General features: G+C 35.4%; 1 protein-coding gene across 3 annotated transcripts in view; it reads right to left on the reverse strand.

Annotated features, from left to right (window-relative positions):
* LOC150102528 (osmosensitive cation channel TMEM63C-like) overlaps positions 1–26,931 on the reverse strand; it is a 491,876-nt gene that overhangs the window by 248,849 nt on the left and 216,096 nt on the right. For all 3 annotated transcript variants that reach the window (XM_090398766.1, XM_090398765.1, XM_090398767.1), the window contains exon 11: positions 5,014–5,131. In XM_090398766.1, coding sequence (XP_090254892.1) covers positions 5,014–5,131 — 118 coding nt within the window. The remainder of the gene's footprint in view (positions 1–5,013; positions 5,132–26,931) is intronic.

Genomic DNA, 26,931 nt, shown 5'->3' on the forward strand with positions numbered 1-26,931 from the left:
TCAGATCTCATATTTAAGTCTTCTAAGTGCTTCTAACTGCATCTTTCTTTGGGTAATTTTCATGCCACCCTGACATCAAGCACCTGTTCTAATTTTTCTTTCCTCATGGTATTTAAATCATCATACAACTCTTGAGATCAGATTTATTCACACATTTGAATGCTGTTATGTTCCTTTCTAATGCCTTCAATTTTAATGATTCTACCATTAATGCCATCTGCTCACTCATTCACTCCCCCAAATTTTCCTCAGAATTCTTATATCTGTGGTTAACAGTGTTTCCCAAATGGCGTTCTGCAGAACCCCAGGATTCCATGAAGTACAATTTGGGATTCTGCAACAATGTTTATACTGTAAAAAAAAAAAAAATAAAATAAAAAAATAATAAAAAAAATTATATAAATGTTTCATTCTATTCTTTTTTGCATTGATTATTTTTAAATATGTGGCACATAATGTCATTTCGTACAGTACAACTCCGCAAGTGGATGAATCATCCTTGAGTCACAGTTTGCTTTATCACATGATGTCATATAATATACTCATCCTTACCAATTGTACTCACAATCAGTGTGCAATATTAGGTCAGTGATACACTCACTGGGCATCTGATACAAAGTAGAAGTGAATGTTACAGACTTTTGTATATCAGTTATACTCTTAATACATCACTTTAAAATTGTCATAAATTTAAATTAACATAAAAAGCAGTGGCGGCCCGTGAAGTTTTAAGTGGGGGTGCTGCCTATACAAAATAATTTTTAAAAAAATTATTTTTTTCCTAATCAGTAACCAATTTATTAATAAATAAATCTACAGATTTATTTATTAATAAATTGGTTACTAATTAAGAAAAAAATATTTTTTTAAAAATTATTTTGTATCGCCACTGATAAAAAGTCCCTCACGAATCATTAGTGGAAAGAAGGTGATTTAAAGGAAAGTATTGGCAGTTCAAATGTCAACTGTTACAGAAACCAAAAAGCAGATAAATAAGTAAATGATGAGAGAATTCACCAAGTGGAATGTTCATGTAATTAGATTATTCATGTAATCAGTTTATTCAGAAAATCAAAAAAAAAAAAAAAAAAATTTTTTTTTTTGATTTTCGGAATAGATTACAAGATTTATGATTCTTAATTTTTTTTTTCAAGTTTTATTTCAATCTTAAATGTAAAAATTCTTGTTAGAGTTCATTAATAAAAATAATCCCAATGATTTCATCAGCAACACTGAGGAGATACAATTCTGATATTGGCTGACTACAAAAGATGTTGCACAGAGTTGCTCAGATTGTGTCTGTGTAGTTTCTATAAGAATGTTCACTAAATGAAGTTTCTTGACTGATTTTGAATAAAGAAGTATGGCACACTCAAAGGGAGTTTGTTTCAGTGACAAAGCTCCCATGGATGCCCAACTCTCTGGCAAACAATGACTGTGCTTAGGAGTGGAATGCCAGGGCTATCCTGGATGCCATGTCAATCACAGAAAGTCTTGGTCCTGTCCCCAGAATATGGGAAAAGGAATAACGCTGATAATGCTGATCCTTATAGGCAAGCCCACTAGCCTTGCCACTAATCTTGGCTGAGTCATTCAGGACTACTCATCTTGTCTTTTCCAGATCCCCTTTTCTAGATGGCCATGGTCACTCTGCACAACAAACACAGTGGCAAGGCATTGGATCTCAGTGACAGTAGTCCAGAACTCAGGACAGTAAAATAAGATTCAGGAGAAGGTAGAATGAAGAATATGAGAAGAAGAAGAGCATAGGATAAGAGTCTGTATCATCACTGGGAAGGTTGTATTGTGTCTGGAATGAGTGAGTATAACAGCACATACAGAGAAGTGAAAGTGCCAAGGCCATATTATAGCCATCGGATAGGTATTCTCTGTATGGAGGATATATCTGCAAGGCCTTCATCCCTACCCTATTGCTATTCTCCTCCAACACTATAAAAGGCAACAAATAAAAATACATGAAATTCTCACAAAAATCACTTTCATGTCCGCTTCCACATTCATTGCCTAAACAATCATAACTGATATATGTCCCCATTTACAGATATTCAAACCTTATTCTCTAACAAAATCTTAATTGGAAGTCGTAACAAACACTGTCCACATCAAGTATCCAAATTACAATCTGCATAATTTTTTTCCAACGCAAAAGATGGTGCCTGCACATTCGTAGCATCTGACATCCCACACCAAAAAATACTTCGCCTAAAATTCCATTCCTGATCTATTCTAACTTGGAATTTCCTTGCCATTTCCTCTCACTTATTTGCTCTCTGTAAATATGTACATATATACATGTGGGTGTACACACACACATGTAAATATGTACATATATACATATGGGTGTACACATACCCACAATCTTGCTCTTCCCAATTCATCCAATCAGCCACTTTGAATTTTTATTCCTGAAGTTTGATTTTCTGCAGTCCAGCAATCCAAACAATAAGGTCTCCATGGGAACTTCATTCACAAATTCCAATTAGTTTCCCTTTTTCTAATTCAACTGAACAAGTTAGAAGAAATGCAAACTGACCACATACCCACCATAACACTAGATAACCCATTCTTCCAGCGATCTTGAGTTCTTTTCTGATCCAATCACTGAAATAATTGCCTTTATCCTCCATTCTACTCAAATCTACCTACCATCTAATCTGGTTTTCTAATAAATGTGCTAAGGTAGTCAAAGCAAAAAATTCAAACATACCACAAGTGCCTTAAGACAAAAACTTTCTTCACACATGGCCACCTACACCACACCATGTACAGCTGAAAGCATTGAGTCCAACTTTAGAAGGGTCAAATTAAAGCTTTCCTCTTGTACAAAGCACAGAAATGCTTTCTGATCACTAGGTATGCAACTCCAATGAGGATAACTTATGTACTTTCAAGATTCCAACTTTACATCCAACTGGACTGTAAGCTCACACACACAGACAAGACTAACCTCCTGGCCTCATACTTCTTCTGCAAATAAATAACTGAGGCAAACCACCTACTACACTAAGTACAGTTCCCAACATACCTCTTCTGGCTTTTCACTAGACGAGTGTTAAATAGCTGAGATACTAACACATTTTTTGATTGTGATGATATCTGGTAACTGGTTAGAACTAATACCCTTCATTTTACATTCTTTTATACTCATCATATCATCATCATCTATACTGCATGGATACTAATCTATATTAAATTAATCCTTTCTTTTAGTGTTATAGAGTGATCAGCATTCATTTAAAAATTTTTATGGAATTTACAACCGTGTTAAAAAACTTTTTTATTATCCCGACGTTTCGATCTTCATATCAAGATCATCATCTGGAGCATACATAAATATACAAGACAAGCTGAGTTACATTATTAACTGTAAGCTAGAGAAACAATGATTTGACCACATGTTATTCTACTGGCATGACCTCTAATGGGGGGGAAAATAATTATAAATTACATCAAGCTAAATTCTATTTATGATGACAGGATTAAACATTCTTTCTTACAAATGGTTTTCTTTCAGAAACAAAGATGTCCTATTTTTAGTATTACAATTGTTATTTAAGATACTGGAATTTCTACAGTAATTTTATGGAATTTACAACCGTGCTAAAAAACTTTTTTTTTTTTTTTTAACTGTTTCTGAAAGAAAACCATTTGGAAGAAAGAATGTTTAATCCTGTCATCATAAATAGAATTTAGCTTGATGTAATTTATAAATATATATATTTTTTTTTTTCACTAGAGGTCATGCCAGTAGAATAACATGTGGTCAAATCACTGTGTCTATCTCTGAATTTGTATCTTGCCTCACTTTTTGAAAAACAACAGAAATCATTAACAGTCAAAATCACTTGTAGTCTCACTAAATAATTAGTAATTCCTACTAAGATTCTACCCAAATCAAATTTCAAGATATCTTCATACATACATGCTTTACTTTGTGCGCTGCTTTAACTTTTGACATATTATTATTATTATCTGAAATCTCCTGGGAGTCAAGGACTCATCAAGGGAGACTGTAAGTTACCCAACCCAGCTATCATACCTTCCCTTAAATGCCAACAGATGCCAATAAAATCTTAAGCAATCAAACAACTCAGAATTTTTAACACACTCAATCATATCAAGATTGGGGCCCACTCAGCAATCCATTTAGTGATGATTTTATTCATCTGCTTAACTGATTTGAGTTTCCTCTTTGGACATTAAATGATGATTATCATATAGTGGATGGCTAAGAGCACCCAGCAACTCTGGTCATTCACCTGCTATCTTCTCTTATAGATAAGCAACCTCTCTTTTATTTTTTTATTTTTCTCTTTTATTTCTTTCAGAAGTTTAAAAACTTCTGAAAGAAAGAAAGAGCATTTTATTTCAGCATCACAAGGCAGAAGAAATTAAAACAATGATTATGCTTAAATCAGGGCTATAGAGAAACAAAATTTAATAATCTGCTTCAAACACATGAACAAGATTTGATCAATGACTAAAATATGTCCAAAATAAGGACACAGGCAAATCTCTACTTAGGAACTTTCAAGATATGAACAATTTGACTTACGAACACCACACAGGCTAATAAATTACAACCCCAACTCATTCAATGAACACAGAATTCCCATGCTTATGAACATTTTATAATGCCCAAAGTTCACCAATATATTAATTAGCTTAACAATATATCTTCTGAAAAAAAAAATAAATAAATAAATTCAGCTTATGAACACATTTCGAGGAACACTTTATGTTCCTAAACTGGGGTTTGCCTGTACACTGATTATACAGTTGACTCAATATAGCAAACACTGTTACAGCAAACTCACTCATTATAACAAACTACTGAAGAGTTCCAACCAAATCCCCAGGCACAATGCTTTGCTAAAGGAAATTCACTATAACAAAGTATTCACATCATTAACCATTTATGTGATCCTTATGTATTTGCTATAGTAAGAGCCAATTATAATGCGTTTAGAAATATCTACGATTAATACTAACCTGTGGACACCTTGGACAGCAACAAATTCTTCCACAGATGTATGGTCTCATCTTTGGTCTCATTCCAGTTTCTTTCAGTACAGTTTCACACCACAATTTAGCTTGAATCGCAATCTCTCTAAGCAACAAAATGAAATTAATCAAAATATAAAACAGATTCTTTATTAACATTGAAGCCAAAAAAATAAGTAATTAATTACAGATAAACCTCTTTAATCTGACAGTAACTTATCAATTTAGCCTGTACCTCTTTAAATGTACTAGAGACAACAGCAACAAAAATGCAGAATTGTTAGAACGATAAACCTAGCTTATTAATTTTGTAAGAACAGTATTCTAGATACGTTAAAATCTAGAATACAGTAATCTACCATTTATCCGACCTCCAAAACAGTGATCTTTCAGACATTCGAACCTTATGTCAAGTGACCCCTGAAATTGCACTTTCCTGCAATACACTAGTGCTGACGTGCAGTCAGCTGAATTTAATTGCAATTTTGTGTTTTCCCCTAACACTAGATATCGCTCTTTATATATATGTAAAAGTATGATAAACTGCAAATATATCATTAAATAGATAATTTAACAGAGAAAAATAACATTGTCAGTAAAAAAAAAGTATGGTGCCTTGAACAAATTCATCGCTTTTTCTTCAAAACGACATCCTAATTGATATATTCCTAATTTATATATGGTCTCTTGTTTGCATTAACTTAGTTATGGCAATATTGATGATTATTCTTCTTTTTGTCAATTTTCTATTTTACAGTGCTGACTCTCATGTTTGCTTTTAGTTGGTTAAGAAATATTGAGGTTTATTTTGACTTCCAAAATTTAGCAAGAATAAAGATAAGCATTTATATGTAAGGTATATTTTTGTCATTCATGTGTAGTGAATACCTTGCTTGCTAGATGTTAAAAATCTGGCTATTATCCTTTCTAAATTGAGACATCAATACATACTGTCGATTTCTGTCATTAGTGTAGGAAGTTTATTTTCCACTTGGTTAGACTAGAATAAATTTAGTTTAATCCTTTATCCAAGCAAACAAAGTTTGCGCCTAAAGTATCTTCAGGACTGAGGCAACTCATAGTAAAGGTGGACCAATCTCTCATCACTCCTTGTCTCAGTATCTCCCATAATGCAAAGCACATCTCCTTGCAGACATGTATAATGCTATGCATTAAGGGAAGGGCTACTACCCAGACCGGTTTTGACCTTTATTGAGGTCTCATCAGTGGGAGCCAGACCCAGAAGTGGTGATACTAAGGCAGAAGCAATGGAGAGGTTATATTTACTTATACGAGTTTCCAAACATTATACCATATTATTATTAAATTACTCTGGATATAAAGATGTTCAAAGTTTATTTTCCACTTGGATAGACTATAATAAATTTAGTTTAATCCTTTATCCAAGTGTAAGCAAACAAAGTTTGCACCTGAAGTATCTTCAGGACTCTAAATCCAGAGTAATTTAATAAGGTGGTACGCCTTTTGGCAACTCGTATAAGTAAATATGACCTTTCCATTGCTTCTGCCTTAGTATCACCACTTCTGGGTCTGGCTCCCACTGATGAGACCTCATTAAAGGTCGAAACCGGTCTGGGTAGTTACCCTTCCCTTAACGCATAGTATTATACATGTCTGCAAGGAGATGTGCTTTGCATTATGGGATACCGAAGCAAGTGATGAGAAGTTATACCACCTTTGCCACAAGTTGCCCCAGTCCTGAAAGATACTTTAGGCACAACCTTTGTTTGCTTACACTTGGATAATGGATTAAACCAAGTATATAATTATATAAACCAAGTATATATGCCAGCCTGTATTGGTCGAGTGATTAGAGCATCTGTTCTCCAGCTAAAAGGCCATGGGATCCAATCCCACTTTGGGCATGGATGTTTGTGATTGTCTGTGAAAATCTAGCAGTGGAAGTGGACGGTAGATGACAATGGTAGTTGCAGTAGATGATGGTAGTTGAGTGGCGGAGACAGAGTTGTAGAGTAGGTGCCCTCCCTCAATGAGTCTTTGGACTCCCTGGAGGTGTCATATAATAATAATAATAATTTCTTGGAATCTTTAATTTATAATATAACCAAGTGAAAAACTTTCAACAAAAATAAAGTTCCATCTAGTCAGAATGAAATTGGGTATATGTATGGACCAACACACATTTAGAAGGACAAAACAAATCTAATAGGTGCTTATGCATTCTTCAGGGGAATGCATAAGCAGAAGAGGAGGGATTCACGAAAACATTTCAAGCCTACCTTCAGAGAGTGAAAGGAAAGGAAATAAGCTGATTCCACTTTTGGTCCACAAAATGAGAAATCAAACTGTCATATTCTACTGTTTTGTTAATACTTCTTCCAAGAACTTAATTACCTTAAAGATGTTATCTTTAAGGTAATGAATTACTCTACATATGCTTCTCTGGCTGAATTTTCTTAAAACATTACTTTGTCCATTTGCTTTAATAGGAAATGTGTTTCTGGTGGTAAGACTTATACATTGGCTACTCATAACTGTATTTTTTTATATAGAAATTACAATGTAGACTAATATATTAACTAAAATAAATTTGATTGATACTTCCAATATTTTGGCAAAATCAAATTGCCATCATGAGGAAATAAAATACAAGATATGTGTGTGTGTGTGTGCAGCCACTAAGTAATGAAGCATGTCAATTCATTACTAATATTCATTACTTCAATTCACTAAGTAATGAAGCATGTCAATTGACAGTAGACCTGAAGTACTAAGTAATGCCTCCTAGTGGGCTAAATTGGGCGTCATTGGCAATTTGGGGGCAGTTTCATGCAACCGAATTTGTGGAGGTTAGGATAGTTTTTTAAAGCAGAAGCAGTTTAAAGGAAAAGTCTTTCATATTTATATTTGCCAAGATAGAGTAAACAGCTTTCTTCCAGTGGGTGTCCAAAGCATTGTCAGCAAGTCTTGAGTGGCTGTAGTGATGGAAATGAATATAGTCCTTATGTTCAGCAATTCTGATGTTGATTGTCTTGCTTGTTTGGTCATAGTAGGGTAGTTTATAATTCAAAGGACCTGATAAACACCTGACAAGTCTTGGGACTGTGGCTGGTCTTCGGTAGCATGGATAAGGGATGCTATCCTCAAATTAACATGAAAAAAACACAAGGAATAACTAATACTATTATTTAAGGCCATATATTTTGGCCATCATCAGTGGTGATGATAGTTAATTACAAAGAAGAATGCAAACACTGGACTGATTTGAAAAAGTAAGAGTCATGTGATGTCATACATAAAACAATGCAATGATAACTGAGGAAATACTGCGATATTGATAATTCATTAGCTATTAAAAAAAAAAATTATTGATGTGTGATTAAAATAAGACTTTTCCATATCTCAGAGAGAGAGGTAGCTGTTTCAATTTAAGTTCGGATGGTGAAGTAAAGCCTCAGCGCTTCCTTCAAACAAACATTCAAATTTATACAACATCAATAAAGTAAGTGTTCTGTGCAAAGCCAGATTTTTCAGATTCACTGTTACTAATGTAAGACTGGTGTTGCATTCTCTTTTCTACAGAACTTCCACTTGTCTAAAGTAAGAACAGTGACAGCCACAAGGAACTTGGTAGATCCATGTGTTGAGGCTTAAGTGCTGTGAGGACATCATGTTGGAGGCTTAATGGATTGTATACAGCACTCAGAAAGGATTAAAACAGAATTTAATACTTCCTATATTTCATCTCAGTCACTGAGACATTACAAAAAAACTAATGTAACATACACACAAATACCACACAATACTAAGCCAACCACATGGGTGACTCTGAAGTCCTATCTAGGTGAAGTGCCCTCTATGGGCAGTTGTAGGTGGTCTGGAATGTAAGGTGGGATCTCTGATGATTAGTGTTTCCCAAATCTTAGGAAGCTTAATATTTAGATTTGGTTGATTTCTGAGAGCTGCTGCAGATTCTAAAAATAGTCTCTCTTTTTTGAATTTACTATGGTGGAACAAGGTGGTTTTTTCCAAGAGATCCTATGGGTTGTATCCAAGACATGGACAGCCCAGCCTGAATGACCATAGTCACGATTGCAGATGTATGACTTGTGTTCTCTAGGCAGATGGTTGCTGATCTGCCTGTCTGTCCAAAGTATAGCAGCTTACAGGAACAGGGTACTTTATAAACTCTAGACACTGAGAGAGCTGATCTTTTGTAGAACAGATAAGGGTAGCAAGTTTGCAGGAGACTTAAATGCTGTGTGTAAATCCAAACTGCAACCACAAATTCAATTACTCCAGACAGTAGTTAATCTATCTCCCAAAAGGCTCAACGACGATGCCGTCAGTGTCCTAAGCCTCGGCCACAATTTCGCAGTCGCACTGAAAGAAGTGCCGGTACTAGATGTAACGTATAATATCGAACACTGGATCTGTCACTTAACGCCAGAGATAGCAAATAACATCAGACTTGACATCGCCAATATCCTCACCCAGTCTTCGCCTCCAAAAAGTAATTTATCGTCCAGCCGATATACTGCTCTTAGGAAATTACGAAAAGGCAAAAGAATTGTCATCACCAGAGAGGATAAGGGTAATGCCACGGTCATCCTTAATGCCATGAAACAGAATCAAAAAATGGAGATTATCCTCTGAGATTGCTCTACTATATCTCACTAGAACACCATCCCACAACAACACAAGTTAAAAAATTTAAAAAAAGTTACTTAAAAAGTATCTTCCTGGCCTCCAGATATTACGAAAAAACTCGAACCTTTCTGTCCCCCCCCCCCCCCGCTGAATATACGATTTACCAAAAATCCACAAACCTAATTCCCCACTAAGAAATATTGTAGATGCCACTAATGCCCCTTGCTACAAACTGTCAAAACAGCTGGCTAACTCTCTGACTCCCCCTCACTGGACTTTCCACATCCTATATAAAAAAACTCTACCCATTTTAAATTGGTAAGCTTTGACATCTCCTCACCTCACAGTTTACCAATATTCACTTAACTAATTGATACCTTAACACTCTTAGAAAATGTTTTTCCTTCTGACATCTTAGATCAATTTTCCTTTGCCATCAATTCTGGTTATTTTTCTTGGTAGAACAAAATCTATAAGCAGATAGAGGGAACCGCCATGGGTTCCCCCCTCCTCTGCCAATTTTTATATGAAAAATTCTGAAAAAATGAGCCATAGACTCAGCCCCTCTCAAACCTTCTATCTAGCTAAAATATGTAGATGATGTGTTCTATTTGGCCTCATGGCCCAGACACATTAGACTCCTTCCTCTGTTACCTCAACTGTCTACATCCAAGAATCCAGTTTACGATGGAAAAGGAAAATAACAATAGTTTACTCATCCTAGACACCTTAGTTACACGCCTTCCTAATGGTACACTTTCCTTCATTGTATACAGAAAAGCTATGCACACAGGCAGATACATTCACAAACTCTCCCACCACCACCCAGCTCAACAATATGGCATTATTAAAACATTATTATTACAAGAGAGCCCACAATCTTTGTTCCAGTGGAACCACCCTTGCAACTGAGCTCAACCACATATACACTACCTTCCTCTCCAATGGCTACAGTAGTCATAGCATTAAAAAAATAATCAGTTCCTTCCCCATTCCCCAGCCATCACTATAGAAATAGTTTAAAAATGTCATCACCATACCCTACATCCATGGCACATCAGAAAAAATAGCCAAGATTTTAAATAAGTACAACCTACATACAGTATTTAAGCCTCACTGCAAACTTGCTCCCTGTTCCTGTAAGCTAGCATACTTTGGACAGACAGGCAGATCAACAACCATCCGCCTAGAGGAACACAAGTCAATACATCTGCAACCACAACTATGATCAGTCAGGCCTGGCAGAACATGTCTTGGATACAACCCAAAGGATCTCTTGGGAAAAAACTACCATGCTCCACCACAGTAAATTCAAAAAAGGGAGACTATTTTTTGAATCTGCAGCAGCTCTCAGAAATCAACCAAATTTAAATAAATACGGTTGCATTAAGCTGCCTAAGATTTGAGAAACACTAATCATCATAGATCCCACCTTATATTCCAGGCCAATTACAACCACCCATAGAGGGAGCTCCACCTAGATAGGACTTTATAGTCACCCACGTGGTTGGCTTAATATTGTGTGGTATTTGTGTATATGTTACATTAGTTATTTTTGTAATCCCTGAAGATGTCTCTGTGATTGAGATGAAATATAGGAAGTATTAAATTCTGTTTTAATCCTTTAATCCTTTCCAAGTTAATCAACATGAACTTGGTAAATGCTAGGGAGAGCTAGAGGAGATCATTTATCTTTTGATCAACAAATTATCAGCATGGAAACCATGCTAATAATGTGTTGATAGGAAGGAGAATTCTGGGAATGGGTTCTGAGATGTCAGAAAATGGAACATGTCATACTGTTTCTTTATTATTTGAGCCAAGATGTTTAAGAGTTCCTGCTGTAATAGTTGAGGTGTAGGACAAATAGTATGAGCATGTCAGAATAAAGTTTTTATAATTCCAGTCTTCTGTGATAGATGGTGAGCTGAATGCTGTTGGATGTAGCAGATGCTAATTTTTATATGGTCTGTAATAGGGTTTGTCGGTTTTTAAAAAGAATTTTTTTTTTTTGGATAAATTTGTAAAATTCAAAAACTGGTTTTTAAATTAAAAAAAAATATAATTTGATACTAGAATTAATATGTAAAAATTAATTAAATAAAAACGTTAATATTTTGACTTGAAACCGATGTATATGTTACAAGTGAGCAATCAAAAGAAAACTTAGAGTGTGAAGATGACTGTCAAGGATTTTTTAAATTCTCTTGATCTAGATAATGACTGTGGATTCCCTATGTTGTCTGACAATTACAAACAATTAATTTCTCAAATTAGAAAAATTTGCAATTTTTTTTAAAAAACTCCCATAAGAGATAGCATCCTTCAGAATTATGTAAAACAAAAAAAAAGGAAAGGAATCAAGTCCTATTCTTGACTGCCAAACGAGATTGAATAGTTTAGAGGCTATGATTGAAAGATTTATAACATTAAAAGAATGTGTTGTTTTAGCTTTGAATGATATTGGTGCTTCTCATAAGTGGAATGAAGCTCAATATTCTAAAATCATGGAGCTTCTTAAAGTGTTGCGATCAGTCCAGCTGAGGCCTTAGGGCAGCGAGATGCCAATTTATTAACAAGTGAAGGTATATTTGAATTTCTGTTAAATGAACTAAAAAATTTAATGACTGAAATTAGTTCCAATTATTAAATGCTTTAGAAGTACGAATTCAAGAAAGAAGACAAGTTGGATTGGTAATCCTTTTGCTATATTTGCAAAATCCACAAAACATTTCAACAAAGAAATCTAGTGTATTTCCACTAGCTTCTAAACTCTATATTATTAAGTTATCTGGAAAAATATTGTCTAGAATATATCCAAGAATTTGGATATATTCTAAACAATGGAATTGGAATCTGGAAATAGATTCTGATGATGGAGAAACCATTAATCAGGGCAATGCTCTAAAAAAAGCCACGGAAAAATCAATTCATAGGTTTTTTGAGGAACCTGAAGAAATAATATCGAATCTGAAGACAGTGAAGGCTGAATTTTCAGTATTTGAGGCAACTAATAAAAGAACAAATAATTTAGTGCCCTGAAAACAATAAAACCAAGTTCAGTAGTCAGTGAGAGAGAGTATTTTCTATTTCAGGCAATTTTGTATCTAGAATAAGAAAAAGATTAAGTAATCGTTCAGTGGGCATTTGATGTTTTATGAAATCATATTTCCTGAAGAAAAATGCAAAATGAAATAAAAATTAATCATTTACATTTCATACAGATTTTAGTTATTTTTTTTTATTTGGTTTTGTATGGAGTATATTTTCTTTCATTATATTTTTGTAGTTCCATAAATATTAGAAAAATTTTTTAATTTTAAAATAAGTATAATTTTTTTTTTACAATTAATTATATATATATATATATATATACAGGGTGTTCGGGATAAATTTGACATATTTATAATTAATTATATTTTTCCGTAAGTTACATGTATTAACACACACTTCTCTTCATTTAAAAGTTTGGACCCTTCTTCATTCATATACAAGATGTCAGAAAGGATGGATAGCTGGAACCCACCTGAATCATGGAAGAGAATAACTTGTATCATGATGATTCGTGCCCGCCATCAAAATAAGGATATTACGACTGCTGCCCAATGCTCCCTGAATACAGTAAAAACAATCAGGCATGAACTAGAGACTTGCAATGGTGACTACGAGGATGTAGCAAGAAGAAAGATCCCTAGCAGACGATCTGTTTGCGTTCGTACAGCAGAATTCCTCGCAAATCTGCAGGAACAGGTGTTGAAGAACCCTGGCATTGGAATTCGGGCTTTGTTCGTGGAGTTGCTAACTGTAGTCAAGCCCTGGATAACAAGGGTAGCCAATGGTAGGCCGTATGTATGGCAGCAGGATTCGGCCCCTTGCCACACCTCTGGGAAAAGTCAAAAATGGTTGTCTGAAAATTTCTACGACTTCACCAGTCCAAATGTTTGGCCTCCAAACTCCCCAGACCTTAACCCCATGGATTATTTTGTATGGGGCGCAGTTGAAAAAGACACCAATCGCACTTCCAGTAATACAAAAGCCCAGTTAATGGATAAAATTAAAACAGTTTAGGCGGCCCTTCCCAGGGAGACTGTAGCATCAGCTTGTTCGAGGTTCCGAAGCAGAATTGAAGCTGTGATCGATGCTAATGGTGGTTATTTTGAGTAAATCTTGTTGATAGTATTGTAATTAACTCTGCCTGTAATGTTTTTTTGTCAATTCATTAAATTTAATAGATACAAAGAAGATTTTCTTTTTCCTTACGAAACTGTCAAATTTATCCCGAACACCCTGTATATATATATATTTTTTTTTTTTTTTTTTTTGTAAAAATTCGAAAATCTGTTTAACCGTTTTTTTTTTTTTTTTGGAAATACTGGAATTCAAAAACTGGTTTTTCCAAAAGTCGGTTTTTGTATAAAACCTAGTCTGTAAATAGTTGAACAGTTATTTTTTTTTTTTTTTTAATTTCTCTTAGTTTTTTGGATGTGCCTTGGATATATGGAACTGTGATAGCTTTGGTGTACTCTGTTCTGGAGAGGGTGTGTGGGTTTTGGGTTTTAATATTTCTTTGATATATTAGGAATTGTAGCCATTAGCTAAGAAGATTTTGTGAAGATGGTCAAGTTCAGTGGAGAGAGCACTATTATCTAAACTAATTAATTTAGCCCCGTTTATATAAAGTTTTAATATTTCCATACTGTTTTAGTGTGGGGGAGGGGACAGTTTGTGAATGTATCTAACAGTGTGTGTGGGTTTTCTGTAAACAGAGAATGCCAAGGAACCATTAGACTAGTGGCATAATTAATTAAAGTGTCTAGAAAGGAGACACTTTAATTAATTATAGCATCTAGAAAGGAGAGACTGCTGTTATTTTCTTTTTCTAATGTGAACTGGATCCAGAGATGATTGTTTAGGTGTGTTAAAAACATGTTGAGAGCATCCAGGCCATGCTGCCAAATGGAATACACATCAAAGCAGGGAAAAAAGTGGGTCTTATATGTGGCAGAATTTAGAGCTTTCTCTTCAAATGTTTCCAATTATGCAATTTGAGCTTGCCAAAATATTGGAAGTATTAATTAAATCTATTTTAGTTAGTTATACATTGTATGAATTTCCTTTATAAAAAAAAATAATTTAAAAAAATGTTTCAGAACTTTTATAACACAGTGACGACTGAACTGGATAAGGGTAATGGTATATAGTGATACTGCTGGACCTTGCTAAGGCCTTTGACAGGATACCACATGGAATTCTAATCACTAAACTGCAGCATATGGGGAGGGATATAGGGTTGGTGAGATGGATAGGAGGGTGGTTCATGGAGAGTAGTTTATTGAGGAGTAGAGTCCAAAAGACTACCTGTGATTAGTGGTGTGCTGCAGGGTTCTGTTCTGGACCATTACTATTTAATTTGTTCCCTAACGATATAGGAAAGGATCTGGGAGGAACTTCATTTGTTTACTGATGATGCAAAGTTGGGAAGAGCAACAGTGAATGCACGATGTCAAAATTTTGCAGGATGATTTGGATAGATTGGCAGTCTGGGATAAGGAGAATGGATGTCAATTTAATGTGGCAAAATGTAAGGTTATGCATTTTGAGGTGAAAAGATTAACAGCCATATACCACATTGGTGAAACTGTACTCCAGAAGATTGAAGAGGCCAGGGATTTGGGAGTGTTGGTGGATAGGGAGTTGAAGAGTTTAGGGGGCACATTGCAAAAGTGGCTAAATCAGCTCATCAAATCACTTGGTTACTGAAGAATACTTTGACGAGCAGAGACAAGCAAGTTATTGTTCCTCTGTATCGAGCCTTGATAACACCCCATCTCGACTACTGTGCTAAGATCTGGGCGCCAGGGTTTCTTCTTGATGGAGAGGAGGTGGAGAGGATCCAGAGGCGAGTGACCAAGATGATAGCAGGTCTATGGAATGAATCCTATGAGAACAGGTTGAAGATTTGTGGGTTGCAGAAATTGGTTGATAGGTGGAAAAGAGTTGTATGAGACATTCAAATTACTGAAGGGTTTCTATAAGATTAATTCAGAGGATATTTTTCAGAACAGGACTGGTGGTGGGAGGACTAGGGGGCCATCCATGGAAACTGGACAAGAGTGTGGTTAACAAGGGTGTTAGAACTAGGTTTTTTACTTGGAGAGTGGTGAATGAGTGGAATAAGCTACCAGAGTCTGTTGTGTGTGCCATGACTGTGAATGAGTTCAAGGCTAAGTATGGTAGATAATGTGTGGATGTTAATAGTTGTTCTTGACATGATGTTTAGGGCCTCCCTCGATGAGTCTAAGGACTCCTTGGAGTTGCCCATAATAATAATAACTTCACAGTATCCACTGATTAAGAACAAAGAATAAAGACACAACCAATTTAACACATAAGAGGCAAGACTTGTTATGCAAGCAACAAAATACCCATAGGATTCAATGTATGTTTTAATTAGAATGCTTGCATTCATTACATTTGCCTGATATCAAATCATTTCAATACTGGTGTTGATCAGACTACATGTATTGACAAAACACACAAATTAAAGTTTCTATGCGTGTGCATATGTGTGCTAGAGGGAGAAAAAAGTCAGAATTATATATATACAAGTAATCCTCGACTTACAATTTGCACTTACGACAGCCAAAAATTATTATTAAAAATTCTCTAATTTAACTTTGCCACTAGCATATATATACATGCATCACATTGCTTTTGTATAAGTAGCGTCACTATTAATCGAAAAGCAAAGCCAATACGCAATAGCTGCAGCTACACCCACTTCTAACTTGTCACAGCCTTTGGCACGTTAGTTGCTAATCAGCAGTCAAAGTGTTCATTTCTCTTTGCAATTTTTGTATCTCGTCGTAACCCTATCATGTCCAGTAAGAGAAGTAACACTACTGATGAAAATTTCAACATAAAAAAGAAGGTAAGGAAAGCTTTAAGTTTAGATGTTAAAATGAAGGTCATTAAAGCATATGACAAAGGAAAGAAAGTTGGCGAAATAGCACGAAAAGAAAAACTATCGCATTGAACTGTTTCAACAATTATAAAAGATAAATCAAGAATAAAATAATGGAGGCAGCTAAAGGGGCAGTTAATATGAAATGTACAATTTTAACGAAAAAAGAGAAGGGCCAATTCATGAAATGGAGAAGCTTTTAATGATATGGATAGATGATCAAATCAACAAGAATATTCTTCTCAGTTTGTTCACAATCCAAACAAAAGCACGCAACCTATTTGACAATTTAAGGAAACAAGAAGATAAATACGGTAAGCATACATTTAACTTTATTCTTCTTATTATTATTATTCAGGCCTCCATGGAGTCAAAAGACTCATTGAGGGGAGGTCCCCGCCTCCTGAGAAACACAAAGTCTATCATACCACTCCTTAACTCATTGACCGTTCTCACCACTTCCTCAGCCAATGCATTCCATGGTTCAACCACCCTCCATGCAAAGAAACCACTCCTCACCCTCTTGCTCACAGTTTCCTTTCGTAACTTCCAGGGATGGCCTCTTGTTCTCACTCCTTCCTGCTGTTCAACCAAGCGAAAGAACTCAACAGTGTCAACCCTGTAACCACCTCTCAACAGTTTAAAAGTCTCAATCATATCACCTCTCCTTTTTCCATCCACCAAACTCTGCAGTCCACATTCCCTCAGCCGATCCTCTTAACTATCATTGTACAGTCCTGAAACCATCTTTGTTATCTGCCTTTGTACCCTTTCTACAGTTAATTTATCCCCTTCAAATCCTGGGGACCAAATCTGAGAACAATAGTCCAAGTGTGGTCTGATCAGGGTCTTAAACAATGGAATGATAACTGTTTTATCTCTGCAAGTCAGTGTCCTTCTCCTTATTGCAGCAATCCTCTGTGTTACCTTCACCACCTTTGCAATATGTCCCCTAAATTTCAGGTTTCTATCAATCATCAACCCCAGATCTTTTGTCTCTCCTACTTCCTCCAGTATAACTCCTCTCATAAAGTATGCAGCATCCCATCGATGTTTCCCAAACCTCAAGACCTTACATTTTGCTGCATTAAAACGACACCCTCATTCATTTGCCCATCTATCTAGCTTATTCAAATCCTCTTGCAGGGCTACCATATCTGCACTATTACTAATAATCCTGCCCAGCTTCGCATCATCCGCAAACAACTGAATATCCCCTTGCAATCCACTGACAAAGTCATTGATATAAAGGTTAAATAAGATAGGTCCCAGTACTGAGCCCTGTGGGACCCCACTTGTAGCCCTCTGCCTCCTTGAAACTGTCCCACCATACACAACTCTCTGATACCTATCGGACAGCCAATCCTGAATCCAGTTGACCAATATGACATCCAGATCCATGTGCTGCAACTTAAATATCAGCTTATCATGTGGCACCATGTCAAAGTCTAAGTCTAAGAAAATGGCAGTACAGCCATTTTCTTAGACTTAGAAAATGGCAGTACAGCCTTTCCCCTCATCTAATGCTCTTGTAACTTTATGATAAAAGGCCAGCATATTGCCCATTCACAAATCCATGTTGACTCTCACAGATAACACCACCCTCATCTGCCCAATGCTGTATACGGTCCCTCACTACTTTCTCCAAGATCTTAACTACTACTGATGACAGGAAAACTGGCCTATAATTAGACACTTCCAGTCTGCTACTCTGCTACCACCATTATGCAATGGCACTATCTTACCTTCCTTCCATTCCATGGGCACCTTTCCCGCAGCCAGATTTTCATTGAAAAGTCAGGTCAAAGGCACTGTCAGTTCCCTAGCACATTCTCTCAAAACTTCTGGTGAAATACCATCCAGTCCCACAGCTTTACTGACTTTACTATCCAGAGTACTCAGTATGTGAAACACACTCTCCTCCTATATCTCTAAACCTTGAACCTGCCCTATCCCTCTAGTATTAAAACTGACTCCTCCAGGATGAAATACTCCAATAAAGTGTTCATTGAACAATTCCACTATGTCCTCTGCATCAGTCACCCTATTCCCATTTTTATCCTACAATATCGTTCTCCACAGTCATTTCTCCTCCTACTGACCACATAGCTAAAAAATTCCCTAAGATTTTCTTTGAATCTTAGGGCCAATCGCCTCTCATATTCTTGCCTTCCTTACCATTCTAGTCACTCTTCTGGCATGTGTCTTATATCCTTCATGAATCTTCTCTTCACCTCTTCTTATATCTCTTCCATAGCCTCTTTTTCGCATGCAATTCCTGCTTAATATTGTTTGTCATCCACTTTACTCAAAATTGTGTCCTCTTCTTCACTCGTAGTATACAACTTACCATTGCTGCTAACAAATATTCTTTCACAATTTCCCATGCACTAATGATATCCCAGCCTTCCAATTCCTCCCTCCATGAAACTTGCCCAAGATGACATCTTAGACTATTATAATCACCTGCCTTATAATTCCACATAAGTTCCCATCTCTTTGATACTCCTGCATGTCTATTCATTTTCCAAGTCAAAACCATATGGTCACTCTCCCCAACTAGTGGGAGAGATGTCATCTCAGTTATTATCAACTCTTCTGATGCTATAACCAAATCCAAAACTCTTGAACCTCTTGTTCCCTCTATTACATGTTGCCCAAGACATTTGTCCCTCAGGAATTCTAGAAATTCCATTCCCTTATTGCTACATGCATCTTCCTCTCCCTAATTTATACTACTGTAGTTAAAATCTCCCATAACAATCATTCTTCTTGCACTTGCCAAACTCAACTGTCTAAACATCTCCTGGTCCCCACCCTCTGCTCCTGTGTCTGTAGCAACACCCCACTAAATATCCTGTCTTGCCCACCTCTACTTCACACCATATGCTTTCAAAATCATTAGTGTCACTGCCTTCCAAAGCCTCCCCTCTTAGAGGACATAGGTCGTCACTTATCATAAGCAGTACTCCGCCGCCACCATGCTTTCCCTTCTATCCTGCCGAAAAATGCTGTACCCAGCGACTTCTATTGCTGTTATTATATCTTCTTCTGTCAACCACGTCTCAGTGATCTCAATAATTTTTGGCCAGGCTGATGCTATCTGCGCCACCAATTCCTCTCCCTTATTCCAGATACTCCTGGCATTAGTATAAAGCATATAAATGCCATATATATAGTGCCATACATATATACAGGTATCCCTTGCTTAACATGGATTTGATTATCGCAGCGAAATTAATTGCGACAATCCCTTGATATACACGGCAAGAGTTTTGATTAACACACCTTTAAATGTACCACGCAAAATTATGCTCAAGCCACGAGGCTGCTAGCCTCGTGGTCATCCACATTCTCTTAATGATCTGTGTGAAAATGTGAAAGTTTTATTTTTCCCACCAAATACGACATCATTGCTACAACCCATGGACATGGGCGTCATTGCAATTTTCAAAGTCTATTTTCTTAAAAAAACATTCTCAAAGGCGGTAGAAACAACATCGGGAGAAAATGTGATTATGCCCCACGAATTTTGGAAAAAATTTAACATTAAACACGCAAATGAGAACATTAGTGACTCATGGGAGCAAGAGTCTTCTAGCTGCATGAAAGCTGTTTGGAAAAACTTTCTGCCAGAATGTGCTAATGACTTAGGTTGTTTTCAAAATCTTGTGAACAATGTAGTCAAAGAAATTGTTGCAATTGGTGAAGACCTCGGTTTTGATGGTGTTGATGCAGAAGATGTTGAAGAATTATTGGATTCAAATTCAAAAGATTTCAGTGACACGATCTTCTTAAAATTGAATAATGCATATATGAAGACAACGAACAAATGAAATGTGAAGATGAGGTTCCAAAGGAAATAACAGTCAAAGAACTGGATGGAATATTTCCCAGTTTAGAATCGCTTAATGGTTTTAAGGCATTTAAAGATAGGATTACACTTCTTCTCACAGGAAATGCTGCTGGTTTTAAATTAAAAACACTTCATGTTTACCATTCACAAAACCTCACAGCCTTGAAAAACATTGACAAGAATAAGTTGCAGGTTTACTACAGGAGTAATCCTAAGGCTTGGATGACAATTGTTTTATTCGAAGACTGGTTCTTAAATTGTTTTATTCCAGAAGTAAGTACCTGCATATGGTCTTGAAAAAAAAACATTCCTTTAAAAATTCCATTGCTGCTTGACAATGCTCCAGGACATCCTCTTCGCATCAGAGATTTGAATGAAAATATAAATGTGATGTATCTACCACCCAATACAACAGCTGTGATTCAACCTATGGATCAAGGTTCGATTGCTACATTCAAGACATATTACCTGAAAACAACATTTTCTCAAGCAATAACAGCAATGGACAACAATGCTATAACATTACGCGAATTTTGGAAAAATTACGATATTAGTCAATGTATCCAGGACATCGGAAATTCATGGAAGGAAGTATTGGAACAATGTATGCGAGGAATTTGAAAGGAGTTACCGCCGCAGGAGACACTTGAAGAGTACAATGCACATAGTATGTTAGAACAAATTGGTGAAGAAATCATTGAAATTGCAAGAAAACTGGATCTAGAAATCAATATTACCGATATAGAAAAATTAGCAGATCACGAAGAAGGTGAACTGACTGATCAAGACTTGATTTTCCAAAACAAAAAAGTTGGAGAAGAAGAAAGGAATAATGGATGAAGAAGAGAAATTGCTAAAAAAATTTACTGTAAAAGGATTAGAAGTATTTTCTAAACTAAATCAAGTACTTCAGCTACTTGAAAATATGGATCAAGACCGTGATCGCTTCGCCAAAGTCGAAATGCCAATTCGAAAAGCAGTCAGATGCTATCACAAAATATATGAAGAAAAAAAGAAAAAAAAAAAAAAACCAGACAACATTAACCAATTTTCTGATTAAAAAAATCTACTCCCGATATCACGAGAAATAACCATATCGTCCAAAAGAGTGACAGTTACTCACCTGTGTAATTAAAGACACCGTTACTAAGTTTTTTGTTTATGTTTATGTTAACTAATATTTAAAGGAATTTTAAATTAAAGTAAGTGCACCATTTTTGATATGTGTTTATGTATTTTTTCTTAAATTTTTCTTTCTTAATTTTGTATTTTTATATATATGTGCTAATAAATAATTTATAAATGTTTATGTAAGTTTATACATCTATTTAAGTTAAATAGAAACCTAATTTATGAAAATATTATAACAGAAATCAAACAAATCAAGAAATAAAAAAAACTCCCTGACTTACGTCAGAATCGACTTAAGGTGGAGACGTTGGAACGGAACTCCATCGTAACTCGAGGAATACCTGTATGTATGTATGTGTGTGTATATGTATATATATATATTTAAAAAATATATTAAAAGATACATTAAAAATGGTCAGAATTAAATAAACAAAATTGTAACTTTTGATATAACTCAATTTTTTAGAGATGATATCATCTGATAGCGAACTCTGAATTATTTTAATATCGATCCCATATATGAGAGTAGAAGAACTTAGAGCACATCGGCATCATATGTAGGGTACAGGTGAAGGTTGAGAAAGCAGAAATCTGTTGAGATTTTTTTTGAAGTGGAGTACAGGTGCTGAGAAACACTTTATGAGGAAGGTTGTTCCAGAAGACAGAATCAGATGGAATAAAAGAGGAGGAGAAGCATGTTTGATGTTTAAAGTTATTGAAATTCTTTGCATATTCCAAAGGTATATGCAAAAAAATTACAGTACCATTAACCTGGAACATATATGCACACTAGTATTCAAATTAATTTGGGTGCCACATTGGTATCAAGGCTTTGAAGTATCTTTAGTACCTCATTCTCTCATGTATTCCCTGCATCAAGTACATCACTTTTGCTCATGAAAGGAAGTAAGACTATAAAGTAATAAAACGAACCTAATAAGCACAGTTTTCATGTGATAGTTTAATGGACTTGATATGTTACTGAAGGGAAAAAAATTTCAGCTCCAATATTTCATGACTACATCTAAAAGGTACAACCACAAGCCTTGGACACTTTTTTAATGATAGTAAGCACAAAGAAGTATACTAGGATTGTGGCAGCATCCTCTAAGAGTAGTCATGGGCAGCCAGATTTGTTGCTCTTTTTGATAAAGTGTGACTGACCTATCTTAGAAAGTTCTACAGCCAAATTTATTCAGATCAGAAGTGTTATGGATGGCACAGGATAATGCAAAAAGTCTCTCACTTTTAAATTACATCAATACAGAATGGCAGTTTATCCACCATCTTATGGAATGAAGGGAGTGACACACAAGGATACAAGATCCAGTAATCAATATAATGGACATAATGAGCTCGTTTACTGATAATAGTGATGGATCTCATCTTTATAAAATTAGTACAATAATGGACACTTCTGGTTGCAGTAAAACATGCTAACTCTTTAAAAAATTTATACAAATAATAGAAATTGGACTCAGAAGAATCCAGTTAAAGGGAAAAGTAAAAAATTACTGCCCGGCAATGTTCCATCTACGTTCTTTGTGTGTGTGTGTGACGCACATGTGCATGTGCATCACACACAAAAAGCAGTGCACAAGGCAAGTAACAGCACATACAAAGTTTTTAATTAACAGTCAAAATTTTGAATGTACTATAAAATGAATTATATGATAAATCATATTTGTCCCTTTTATTTAGTAATTTCTCCAATATTTCCACTTAAAATTACTCTAACCCATCCCAACTTAATGCACTCTACTTAGCTACTTTTAGCCTGTGCATTGTGGGCAAATTAACATTGACATCATCAAGTTGCAGATACATATTTGCCTAGTGTCTAGACAGTACAGTCACTTGAACTCGTACAAAGGGCGGTGGATTTTTTTTTTTTTAGCTAAGTGGATTTAAGATCATTACTTTAGTGCTTGCAATTTTACAGGTTATAGCTAGAAGAAAAAAAAAAGAAAAACATTAATGTGAGAAATTTTGTATTAACAGTTTTAGTGCATTACATCCTCAAAATGCTACTGTTGAAATTAAAATGAAATAGAACTACAAATTCGTTTAAATTTGAGTGGCTGGACAAATGCAACTATCTGTTTATAAATTGCATATTTATGTAGTATTTAAGTAACTGAAGGATTAAGCATTTAGATTGCTCATATTTAGCATGCAATGTACAAGATCTTTTAAAAAAAAGATGTCACCAAATTTAGGCATACCTAAGAGTTTGTGGCTAATGACTTTTGCTATTGTGGAAACCAGAAACCTGAGCACAAAATGTTTTTCATGCATACATAGGCCAACAAAAATTAAATGGTACATTGCTATCTGGGAATCTGAAATAGCTTGAACGAACGAACGAACGAACGAACACACACACACACACACACACACACACACACACACACACACACACACACACACACAAAGTGATATAGGTCGGGAAACCAGCTTTGAAACAGCACAGATGCATTTAATCCTCTTCTCAGTGAAGCCACCTCAAATCTACTCTTTTGGCTTCATCTCAAAGTAGATTAAACACATTCGTTCCACTTACAAGTCAGTCCCTAGGAACCCTAACCCTGCAACAGTGAGTCCCAATATCAGCAATCTCCAAATCAATTTCAAAGATCCTTAAAACATTGCAATTTAGTTTTACATTTTCTTTCTGTTAATCCTCCACAAAAGATAAATAGGTACCTCTCTCTCTCCTGAAATTTCACCTGGTTCAGTGTGACTGCTTAAAAAAGATGGTTTGTCAAAAAACAAATGCATAAACACCAGTCTTATATAATCCATAATAAGTCTAAAAAATTGGACTGGCACAGAGTGAACACTGACCACATTTCCTGGTACAATGCCATTACATTAGTGCAATTTACAGTTTGTACAGTTATTCAATGATATTGAATAACTGTACAAACTGTTCAAGATTTTACACTGCCTAGACTTGAATCAGAATGACTGTCTATTCATAGCAAAAATTTTGGAGGGTCTCATCCTAAGAAATTACAAGCAGTAATCCCCCCCCCCTTTTAAGTTCATTTTCCTTTTATTTTCATTTCATGTTAATATTTATTTAATTATTATAGTTTATTTTTATTTATTTACCATTAGTGGCATGATACCACTCTAGCATGTGATTCATATCTATGAAAGGGAATAATCCACTCTTCATGGATTATGCATCTTTCATGGATATGTTCATGGATCTACCTTGTGAACCTGCTTATGCACTGATTCAGGCCAAAATATATGCATTAATAAATTTTTATTACTTTTTGTTCCTAATAATCTTAAACAAATCTTTCCTGTTGACAATTTTCTTCCAAGGTTGAAGAAAATTGTTGCAAAATAAAGAGAAATGAAATAGTGATGTGTTGGTTTATCATTAATATCTGAATTTTTATGGCCAAACAAGGAGGGGGGAACACTAATTTTCCAAACTCCTTCCCCTAATCTTTTTTTCTGCTTAGCCTTGTTTCCTATATCTATACTAAGTATCCACTATTCCCTAAATTCTTCTTTCACTGATAAAAAAGTTGCCTGCACAAAATGTTCTCCAAGAAGCTTATGGCCTCACCCTTAGAAATCATTATAAATAAATTTAAAATAAGCATTTTTTATGTTGAGATCACTTATGTGCTTATATATAAATTCCACTACCCAAAAGTGTTGTGAACCTATGTGACTACTACCAAAATGCATTAGGATAACCTGGAAACCTTACAATAAAGAACAAACATGAAACGTTTTAAAACCACTTCAGGCCACCAATAAGCAGGGTCTAACAGTAGACAATACATTCATCTATCAACTAAAGAGAATCACAAATATCCCCACCTGCAGTGGAATTGGAATTCATGGCCTATTGCATTTTCCAATCAACCAAATAGGATGGTAGAATTGAAGTGAAATTTGAAATTCTAATCTGATGCACACCAATTACATAATGTCCAGCTCTTTTGTTTGTTTGTTTGTTTCTTCTAAATATTCTTTAAACTCATTAAACTTTGTGATTTAGTATAAGACTGCTCTGTCTTATCTGGGCCTTAAGTTACTAATAAAACATAGGATGTAGTGCAATGGCTCTCTAGCAGTGAAATTGTTAGACAGGACATGCCTTGACAGGATGTCCCAGCGACGTGTTTGTGCAGGAAATACTGGTGCATGCATAGAAGGGGTGGCGGATTGGGAGAAGTATTAGGTAGGTTATGTGTAAGTAGATTATTGAGGTTGAGGCTAAAACTTGCGAATATCAGATTAAGGTGCAAAGTTCGACTGGCAGAATCCATGGCTGGCCTTGACCTGATGTTAGCAGGGTTATGATCAATCTGGCAATAATCTTAGTGATACAGGTCTGCAGAATTAATAATAAATAGTTGTGAGTAGTCTGAAGTGGCATGAAAAATTTCCATGTTTGGTTTCTAGAGTAGGGTTTCTGTACTAAGAATATACTGCATGCCCACAGATGCAAGACCCTTCGACGCTTCTGCACATGTCAGAAGAAGGAGAATCCATTCCGATATTAAGGTAATCAATGTGTTTCATGGGATGAATTCATTATTATATGTCAAAAAATAGCTTTCCTTTTATGAAAAAATTCTAATTCTTAAAGTAGTAACTATTTTGCTTATACAACAGTTGGAAAATTTATGTATAAAGCACGTGATTTCGTGTGTTGGTGACCAATTCGTCCATCCTTTATTTCTTTCTCCCCTTCAACATGAATTGACTATTCTTGGCACATGCCAGCCCAGGTTCTATAATGTGGCTGTACCATATATATATATATATATATATAAAAATATATAAAAAATACGTATATATAAAAAAATACGTTCGACCCTTGAACAATGTGGAGGTTATGGATGCCGACCCTTCTGCATTGTTCGAAAATCTGCATATAACTTTTGACTCCCCCATAAACTTCCAGTCAACAGTAGACTACTAATAGTCTGCTGTTGACTAGAAGCCTTACCAATAACATAAATAATTAATTAACACATATTTTGTATCGTATGTTCTTAGAATAAAGTAAGCTAGAGAAAAGAAAATGTCATTAAAGAAAATAAGTAAGTGAAAATATATTTACAGTACTGTATTTATCAATACCGCAAGTTTATGTCGTCTGTTTACAAGATGAATTGTATGTCTGTCAGTACTTACATCAATACTGTCTTATATGATACAAAGCACTGTAGATGTTATACATATTACTAACATTAGACATCAAAAATGAAAAAATAATGTCAAAAAGAAATTATTCATATTTATTTATATGTATAACAATTCATGCATTGATAACAAAGCAGCG

This window comes from Typopeltis vanoorti, chromosome 10, assembly GCF_054136105.1.
Source record: "Typopeltis vanoorti isolate ZY-2024b chromosome 10, IOZ_Tvanoo_1.0, whole genome shotgun sequence".
In the NCBI taxonomy this organism is placed as follows: domain Eukaryota; kingdom Metazoa; phylum Arthropoda; class Arachnida; order Uropygi; family Thelyphonidae; genus Typopeltis; species Typopeltis vanoorti.